At 41.9% G+C, this 10,000-nt stretch overlaps 1 protein-coding gene across 1 annotated transcript in view; it reads right to left on the bottom strand.

The window, feature by feature from the left end:
• Nucleotides 1-286: 286 nt before the first annotated feature.
• Nucleotides 287-10,000, bottom strand: part of LOC138972669 (thyrotropin-releasing hormone receptor-like) — a 20,045-nt gene continuing 10,331 nt past the window's right edge. Inside the window, exon 2 of the mRNA XM_070345357.1 lies at nucleotides 287-725. Coding sequence (XP_070201458.1) covers nucleotides 495-725 — 231 coding nt within the window. The 3' untranslated portion in view covers nucleotides 287-494. The remainder of the gene's footprint in view (nucleotides 726-10,000) is intronic.

Genomic DNA, 10,000 nt, shown 5'->3' with positions numbered 1-10,000 from the left:
CTTGGTCTTCATAACGCTTCACATTAAAAGACCAAGCATGATCTTCAAGAGGCGAAAGAAAACTGAGTACAGCACAGAATGCAGCCATGTTATAGATTTGTTTGTATGCGTCCAAGTAAAAGAACGATGTTATTCCACGTGAAAACCTGTCCAGACACATTGGTGGCGGTGAACATTTTTGTGTACGCGGGAATACGGCTGCCTTCTTACGATATGCAGCCCTATGTTCCACCGGGAATCCAGAAGCATAAGGCGAGTAAGTCAAACAAAATAACTAAATAGGCCGTGAAAGGTAAATATGCGCCGAAATGGCTGCAATCTACTGGCCGTATAAAATTTCATCTCACACGGCATCACTGCAGAGCGCCTAGAACTGTACCCACGGAATATGCGCGATATAAGACTCATTGATTGATTGATTGATTGATTAAAGGCAAATGGAACGCGACAACCTCACAGGCCACGAACCTATTAGGGACAAGTACGTAGGAATTCTACTCACCACAGCAGAGGAGGTTCTTGAATGCCCTGCGGAACTTGATGGACATGACGTTGTAGAGGATGGGGTTGATGGCGCAGTTGATGTAGATGAGGGTGCGCGAGAACATGAGGAACCACAGGTCCATGAACTGGTGCTGGGCGAACGAGTTGTAGACCACCATCACGCGGTACGGCATCCACAGCGTGGCGAACACCACCACCACCACCACCAGCATGCGGATCACCTGCAAGAAGACAGGGAGTGAGATGTTCTGAATAGAAAGACAGTGTGAGGAGCGAACGAACAAAAGAGTTGCAGACCACAATGACGCGGTATTGCATTCACAGCGTAGTGAACACCACCACCACCACCATACGTTTCGTCTGCAAGAAGACATAGATAGAAAAAGAGTGTGAGGAGCGAACGACCAAAAGAGTTTTAGACCTGCACTACACTGTATTGCACTCATAGTGTGGCGAACACCACCCCCCCCCCAATCACCACCACAAGCATGCGGATCACCTACAAAACAAGAACGAAAGTGAGATGTGGAGGCGAAATGGGCAAAGTCAAAGGTACGGACGTTGCTAGGTTCATCTGGCGATTTGTGCCAGTGAATTCATGCGTACGACTGACATCCCTATGAGAATTAACTCCGATCTGTGCTTTGTTTACTCTTCGCTCAAATATAAAGCTCTTTTCGTTCGAAAGCAAGCCATTGCCGATGTGACCACGTCCCTCAAATGCACAGATCATCGACTACGTGAGAAGACACGCCGCTCGCTAGTGATCGGCCTACAATATCACATGAAGCTTCCCTCAGGAAAACAACTCCGCCACGACCCATAAAAACCCATCAGAGTTATTTCTGGAATTAGCCTACTGGTGATAACGAAGGTGCAAACATTCTGAAATCGAAGAGACAACGCCTAACGGAGCTCACTTTCTCTTCTTTATCTCGTTATCATTTGTTTGTTTGTCCACTCTATAGACAACTAGGTCGACGTACCTTTGTTTATAATTAAACGTTCGAATAACTAACGTTTAATTTTTTAAAATTTGTATTCTATATGCCATTAGCCTTTCGCGGGCTAGACAGAGGTAAACATAATTCTTACCACGTATACCTCCAGTTTTGAGTTTCCACGAGACCTACTTCAAAAAAGACGGCTTACACAACTTTCAGTTATTTTCCTTTGAGCATCAAGGATGTGCAGTGACCAAAGAGACACGGGGGACGCACTTTGAAAGTCTGATCACCCGAAACGTTTCGCCTCTCCCTTATATTTTAATAATCTTCTGAAGTTTGTTTCCAGCTCAGACGTTTTCAGATCCTAACAGGATACGGAAACTTGTAAACGTCTGAACCATGGATAAGGTAGTTCACGAGTAGCCGTTAAAGGTCAAAAAGGCAATACCCTAGATATGCTGGCATTGTTCCCCTTCCCTCATTGCACAAAGTAGAACTTGGACTGTCTGGAGGTACCTTTCTTTCCCTAATTCTTTTGTAAGCCATTTTCAAGGTTTCCAAAATTATAACTTGACATCATTTTTAAAAGATCTCTCATCTGCGTTTGAGCACCGCTAAGCAGCAAGAACAGGGGGTAATCAAGGGGGCCAGGGCTGAGGTGCACGACAAAGTTTCCAACCGGGTGAGAGCCAGCCGCCGTCTTGGATTGGTTGAAATAGAGATTTGTTGTGATTTCAACCAATCAGACCCCGCGGTGTGTTTTCACCCGCTTGGGTGGCTCCCACTTTCGCTTCGTGCAACCTCCGCTCAGGTACCTACATGGGCAGATCAGTGGTCAGTTGAGCCCAGGATCACAGGCTCGAATCGAGGGCCGTCATAGAAAGACATGTAAGCGCAAGGTAACACAGAAAGAACCGAACTTTCAGGTGTCATTAGAGCACGTTCTACTTGACCCCTGACCAAGGGTGATCACATTGGTCATATCTAACTGAAGGTTGGGGTATGGAACAGGAGACTGCAGGTGAAGTTTGGGGGCCTGGTAGCTCAGGTGGTTGAGCACTGGTCTTGTGATCCTCGCGTCACAGGTTTGAATTCAGGCCAGGATGGACACGGGTCAACTGTAAGTGATGACTCGGAGACAGTATTTATGTTCCACCCACGTGTCACCGCTGTAGCACGTACAAGACCTCGGTCATTCTGTCAGAAGTGCATGTGGCTGAATACTCTCAAGCCCGCACAAACCTTGGTAGTGCGACTCTTAATCTAAGCTGCTTACCGTCCACCAAAAGGAAATGACCAGATTTTCAAAGCAATGGGATATAATAAAATATGGCATTACACGAAAAAGAAATATGTGACCCTCCACCACGAAATGAGTCGCATGTCACCTCGCGCGGTTCTGCGCTAGGCTTAATATAAGTCCGGGGAGTGTCTGGTAACAGTGTGAGGGTCACCTTAGTCACATGCTTATAACTCAAACAGTTTTCGCTCTTTTCTAAAACGGTTTTCACCACTGGATAGAGCATAAACAATTCGTTAAGAAAATGTACAAATATGAAAATCATGCAAAGGGGACATGCGACTCATTCCGTGGTGGAGGGTCACATATAAGCTAAGATTTTTAAAATTCTTTATTGGAATGAATGCGTCAGCTGGCTAGACAATGTCCCAGCGCTCGCACATCGTTTAGTTATTTTTTGCGTCAAATGTTCACGTCAAACTCCCTAAATTATACCACCCTTGAAACTAACACGGGCAGGCAGACAGGAAACAATCTTCAAATCGATCACCTCAATACTGCTAGCTTCCCATCTGGATCGATTCCTAAAATCGAAAGTTCCCCAAAACACGTCTTCTCGTCTGGCAACACTCTTTAAAATGATGAAAGAGCAGGGACACCCGCTCTGACAGTTAGCTTCAGCTACATCGTCGTTTCAAAAGGGAGGCTATTTGCTCTTCTGTCTGCCAGTCGAGACGAAAAGTATGTTACGAGCGATCTAATTTTACCACACTTCATCGAGTTTCGTTGGTATGGTTTTCTGTAAAGACGCGTTTTGATTTCCGGGCAGAGGGAGATGGTTTGTATTTGACGTGGTGCTAGCGTGATGCGCTTGGACGTAGATCAATTGTTGAAGGGATGGGACTAAAGGGGATGAATGTCCGCCCAGAGAGGGGTTTCGTATAGTTGACTATTACGGTCACCTTGAAGAAGAAGAAGAAGACAAAAAGGAGAATGAAGAAGAAGAAAGAGAACAAGATACAACAAAAGCAAGAACAACAAAACAAGAACAACAGCAATGACAAAAACAACAAAAAGAAGCTCGAAAAAACTATTCAAGATATTACAAACCAAGTTGAAAAGAAAGTATTAAAAAAATCACAAAGAAAGGCGATTTTATGGAACGTTTACTTAGAGACACAAACGGAAGATTCAAGGGAACTTCGACATACGTATCTGTCTTTTAAGTAGACGTAAAAAATAAAACTGAGAAAAATTAATGATAGATTATTACTGATCTCTGGATGTTGTTGCTTCTAAGCAAAATGACTTGTGTGTGTGTTGAAAAGAAAGTAGTTTGACAGGAAGACAAATAGACAGGTAGTGAAATCCGAATGCTCTTCTCTCGTTTTACAAATCACATGGACGGAAATGGCAGATCCGCTATCGTTCTTTCTTTCTTTCTTCGTTTACGCAATCATGGGCGGTTTTTAGGTGTACGACCGTTTTTATCCCGCCATTTAGCAGCCATACGCCGCTTTCGAGGGGGGGGGGGGGGGGGGGGAGGGGGTGGAGTGGGTGTAGGGGGGAGGGGGGAGGAGGGGGGGGGGGTAGATCCAAACAAATTGTTCAAATGTCATTTTCACGGAGACTGTTTGGCGGATCTAGCCCAGATTACAGTAGCCATTAGAACTACTCTCCTACATCGATGCAAAATCAAAAGTGCCTGAGCCAAAATAAGAAGAGGCCTTAAGATGGCCTTATTTGGGGTTGACTTTGAGCTCTGCTTTCACAGCTTGTTTGAGGTCATGGATGCAGTGAAACTTCTAGGCAAAGAGTCTGATTTTCAAAGAGGGACAAGAAGAAGAAGAAAGAGGGAATAACCAGAAATCGCAAGGGGGGAAATCGGGTTTGAAGAATGTACAAGACAAAAACGGGATCATTTGGACTTTTCGGAATAGAGGTACGGCCTTTATTTTGTGGAAACTGGCATTGTCACGGAGGAGAAGGGCAGCTTTGATTCATGTAACTGTCTTTAAATTTGTTGAAATTTCATTTTCATCTCTCTTTTTGTAGATAAATCGGGTTTGAAGAATGTATAAGACAAAAACGGGATCATTTGGACTTTTCGGAATAGAGGTACGGCCTTTATTTTGTGGAAACTGGCATTGTCACGGAGGAGAAGGGCAGCTTTGATTCATGTAACTGTCTTTAAATTTGTTGAAATTTCATTTGTTCCTCTACCCAGCTCTCTCTTTTTGTAGATAAAAGTTGCTTGTTTTTGCCGTTGCTTGATATTCTCTCAGGTGGTTGCAGATTGAATTCACTGTGGGGGACAAATGCATTACACTTTTAGTGCGTCCTACTTTCCCCCGCCTTTCTGGTGTGTTTATTTAATTAAATATTTTGAATAGGTTTTGGGCTGAGCTAAGGGGAAGAAAACTCAAAGAAAGGCTGTCTGTCCCTCTCTCTCTTTCTCTCGCTCTCTCGCTCCCTTTCTCTCTGTATCTATCTCCCCCTCCATATATGTATGTATCTATCTCCCTCTCTCTCTCACCACCCCTCTCTCTCTACACATCTTCTCCCCGTCTGTGTCTGTCTCTGTCTCTCCCTCTCTCTCTCCCCCCCTTTCTCTCTCTACACATCTTCTCTCTGTCTGTGTCTGTCTCTGTCTCTCCCTCTTACCTCTCTCTGTGAGGTGTCGCTCGAGTTACGCAAGGCACAAAGCAAACGAAAATTGCTGCACGTGTTCAATGCAACAATCCAATGTTAAAATCTTGTTCTTTTATTTTTAAATACAACAACTATGTTAAAGCAGAGTTTGACAATTGCAATACTGTTTTCAATCTATTCATGTGTTACATTTTCAATGCCGATCAAGCTTGCTTTCTAACATCAGAGACCTTTGCTCATCTTGCCGACAACAGAATATAGTGTGCGAGTTCTCTTACAATAGTGTGCGAGTTCTCTTACCATGTGCAGTTCCGGAAGTAACCAGAAGCAACAAACTTCCCTCCTCAGTTTTGGCTGTTTATAAAAGTTATTTTCACAAAATAAAGCATCCAAACATCGAATAAAAATAATTAGATTTCACATTTGTTATGATTGAAAGGTTTCTTGTTCTGAAATTGTCTCTTACTAGCTGTTCAGAAAGGTAAAACACACACACACACACACACACCCACACACACACACACACACACACACACACACACACACACACACACACCCACACACACACACCACACACACACACCACACACACACACATTCACACACACACACACACACATTCACACACACACGCACACACACACACACACACACACACACACACACACATTCACATGAAAAAGAGTGCAAAACAGGCAATAAAGCTTAGTTTGACCCTTTAATAAATGCATAAAAAGTGTTCCTTTTTCAATGATTTTTGTTACAGATTTACTACAGCTACGTTGATGAATGAAGCCTGATGCAATGACGTCAGGCGTACTTCTAAGAGTTCATCAAACTTATCTTCTTATGAAAACGAAAGTAGTTTGTTCACTCCACTTGTTATAATTATATTCTCTCAGGCGCCAGGACATGATACTGGTTCCTTGGCTATCTGGTGCACTTTTTGTATCAAAGATTTCTTTCACTGAGGTTACGTGACCGCTGTCCAAATAAGGGTACCTCCAAAATTGAACTGACAAAAGCGTAAGGTACCAATTATTTATTCTCTCAGGTACCAATTACAAAATCGATGAAAGTTCATAATAGTCATTACTAGGCAATTTTTGCACACGAGGAGAAAGTCAGATTAATTATCTACACAGATCAGGTTGTTTTAATTTGCTATCTTGCGTATTGCTTCTGTTATGCCATTTCTGCTGATGCTGATGACGATCGCATGGGCGGTCAAAAACGAGGTCAATTTTGAGAGGTCAGGTACCATGACACAAAGCTCAGTATTCAGCCGGCCATAACCGAGCGGATTGCTTCGAAACTGTCAGGATCGTTTGCCTACACACAAGACGTACTTCGGGTACAATTAGTATCGTTAGATGTTATGTACGATCAGACTTACTTTCGGTAAAATGTTGCATCATGATAGGCATTTACACAGATGTAAGGCAATATTCCTTTTTATATTTAGTCAAGTTTTGACTAAATGTTTTAACATAGAGGGGGAATCGAGACGAGGGTCGTGGTGTATGTGTGTGCGTGTGTGTGTGTGTGTGTGTGTGTGTGTGTGTGTGTGTGTGTGTGTGTGTGTGTGTGTGTGTGTATGTGTGTGTGTGTGTGTAGAGCGATTCAGACTAAACTACTGGACCGATCTTTATGATATTTGACATGAGAGTTCCTGGGAATAATATCCCCGGACGTGTTTTTCATTTTTTGCGATAAATACCTTTGATGACGTCATATCCGGCTTTTTGTAAAAATTGAGGCGGCACTGTCACACCCTCATTTTTCAATCAAATTGATTGACATTTTGGCAAAACAATCTTAGACGACGGCCGGACTTTGGTATTGCATTTCAGCTTGGTGGCTTAAAAACTAATGAATGAGTTTGGTCATTAAAAATCGGAAACTTGTAATTAAAATTATGTTTTCATTAAACGATCCAAAAACAATTTCATCTTATTCTTCGTCATTTTCTGATTCCAAAAACATATACATATGTTATGTTTGGATTACAAACAAGCTCTGAAAATTAAACATATGAAAATTATGATTACAATTAATTGTCCGAAATCGATTTAGAAACAATTTCATCTTATTCCTTGTCCGTCCCTGATTCCAAAAACATATAGATATGATATGACAGTGTTTGGATTAAAAACACGCTCAGAAAGTTAAAAAGAATAGAGATACAGAAAAGCGTGCTATCCTCCTCAACGCAACCGCTACCGCGCTTTTCTGGATTGTCAATTTTATTGCCTTTGCCACGAGCGGTGGACAGACGATGCTACGAGTGTACGGTCTTGCGGAAAAAATGCAATGCGTTCAGTTTCATTCTGTGAGTTCGATTGAGCATGACTAAATGTTGTATTTTCGCCTTACGCGACTTGTTTTCTTTTTAAACTCGTCATAGATTTGTGGACTTTCATCCAACAAACTCACGACTTCGCATGCATAGAGACAAATGATTGATACACAAAGTTTCAATTCAGTAAGACTATTTGTCCTGTAAGCACGATTGACTTTTTTGGACGATTGCTTTGCTGCAGCGATGCCGAGTCATGCGTGACCGAAAATGTGTTTTTAACAGGCACTCAGCAATAACCGCTGTCGATAGAAAACGTATCATTTTTTCTCATGTGTTTACATGACTAGCAACTTTCTGCCACTGGCCATACTCAAGTGAAAATGTGGCAGTACTTATTGCAATTGCGTGTCTGTATACATGAAAAGTCATGATGTTTTTGGATTCAAGTCCACAAACCTGTGACGGTTTTCAAAGCATTTTAATAATAATAATAATAATAACAAGAAGAGCAAACGCTCGATCGAGTCACTTTCGCAGTTCTGAATATTATATGAGGCATCAGATGGACAGGAAGAAATTGCTATTCACAACACAATGAGTCACGTTCACATAAAATTTGAGCCCGGTCACTTTTATAGTTTCCGAGAAAAGCCCAACGTTAAGTTGTGTGTTGCCGAACAGAAAAGGCTAGTTATCTCCCTTGTTTTTCTGATAACGTTCGTAAAAGGCTACAGATGTAAATACTTTGATGTAAAGAATAATCCTACAAAGTTTCAATCACATCCGATGAACTTTGTCAAAGATATAAAATGTCTAATTTTTCCTTTGACGCTGACCTGTGACCTTGAAAAAGGTCAAAGGTCAACGAAACCATCGTTAAAGTGTAGAGGTCATTGGAGGTCACGACTAAACAAAATATGAGCCCGATCGCTTTGATAGTTTCCGAGAAAAGTCCAACGTTAAGGTGGTGTCTACGGACGGCCGGCCGGACGGCCGGCCGGCCGGCCGGACAGACTAACACTGACCGATTACATAGAGTCACTTTTTCTCAAGTGACTCAATAATAATGATAAGGGTATTTATAGGGCGCAAATACTAAAATAGGTCTTAGCGCCTTACAATCTTAAATATAATAATCTTAATAATTTTCCGGAAGATTGCATAAAATGTGTGTAAATGCCTATAATAATCCAACAGTTTACCGAATTGGACGTCCGACGACGGGCGCAGTGTCGTTGTGGTAAGACGTCGGCCTCCTAATCAGGAGGTCGTGAGTTCGAATCCCGGTCGCCGCCGCCTGGTGGGTTAAGAGTGGAGATTTTTCCGATCTCCCAGGTCAACTTATGTGCAGACCTGCTAGTGACTTCGTGTGTACACGCAAGCACAAGACCAAGTGCGCACGGAAAAGATCCTGTAATCCATCAGAGTTCGGTGGGTTATGGAAACACGAACATACCCAGCATGCCTACTCAACGAAAGCGGAGTGAAGCTGACTATGCTCTCAGAGTATAGTTTGGGGAACCCAAATTGGCAAATGAGCTCACACGTAACCAGACAATTCTGGAACGCTGCTGCTGAAGAAGAAGAAGGACGTCCGACAAGGACACCCTCAATGAATTATAAATTTAGATGAGCTACTTCACTAGGACACCCAAACAGCGGAAAGACTGAATAAAGAAAACGAAGAAGAAGAAGAAGAAGAAGAAGAAGAAGAAGAAGAAGAAGAAGAAGAAGAAGAAGAAGAAGAAGAAGAAGAAGAAGAAGAAGAAGAAGAAGAACAAGAAGAAAGAAGGAAGAAGAAGAAGAAGAACAAGAAGAAGAAGAAGAAGAACAAGAAGAACAAGAAGAACAAGAAGAAGAAGAAGAAGAAGAAATACAAGTCGCGTAAGGCGAAAATACAATATTTAGTCAAGTAGCTGTCGAACTCACAGAATGAAACTGAACGCAATGCAACGCAGCAAGACCGTATACTCGTGGTCCACCGCTCACGGCATAGGCAGTGAAATTGACAAGAAGAGCGGGGTAGTGGTTACGCTATGCTGCATAGCACGCTTTTCTGTACCTCTCTTCGTTTTAACTTTCTGAGCGTGTTTTTAATCCAAACATATCATATCTATATGTTTTTGGAATCAGGAACCGACAAGGAATAAGATGAAAGTGTTTTTAAAACGATTTCGAAAAAAAAATTTTGATAATAATTTTTATATATTTAATTTTCAGAGCTTGTTTTTAATCCGAATATAACATATTTATATGTTTTTGGAATCAGCAAATGATGGAGAATAAGATAAACGTAAATTTGGATCGTTTTATAAATTTTTATTTTTTTTTACAATTTTCAGATTTTTAATGACC

The sequence above is a fragment of the Littorina saxatilis genome, linkage group LG1 (assembly GCF_037325665.1).
Source record: "Littorina saxatilis isolate snail1 linkage group LG1, US_GU_Lsax_2.0, whole genome shotgun sequence".
In the NCBI taxonomy this organism is placed as follows: Eukaryota; Metazoa; Mollusca; class Gastropoda; order Littorinimorpha; family Littorinidae; genus Littorina; species Littorina saxatilis.
Note: the sequence above shows the minus strand (reverse complement) of the source record. Positions and strands in the feature narration are given on the sequence as shown.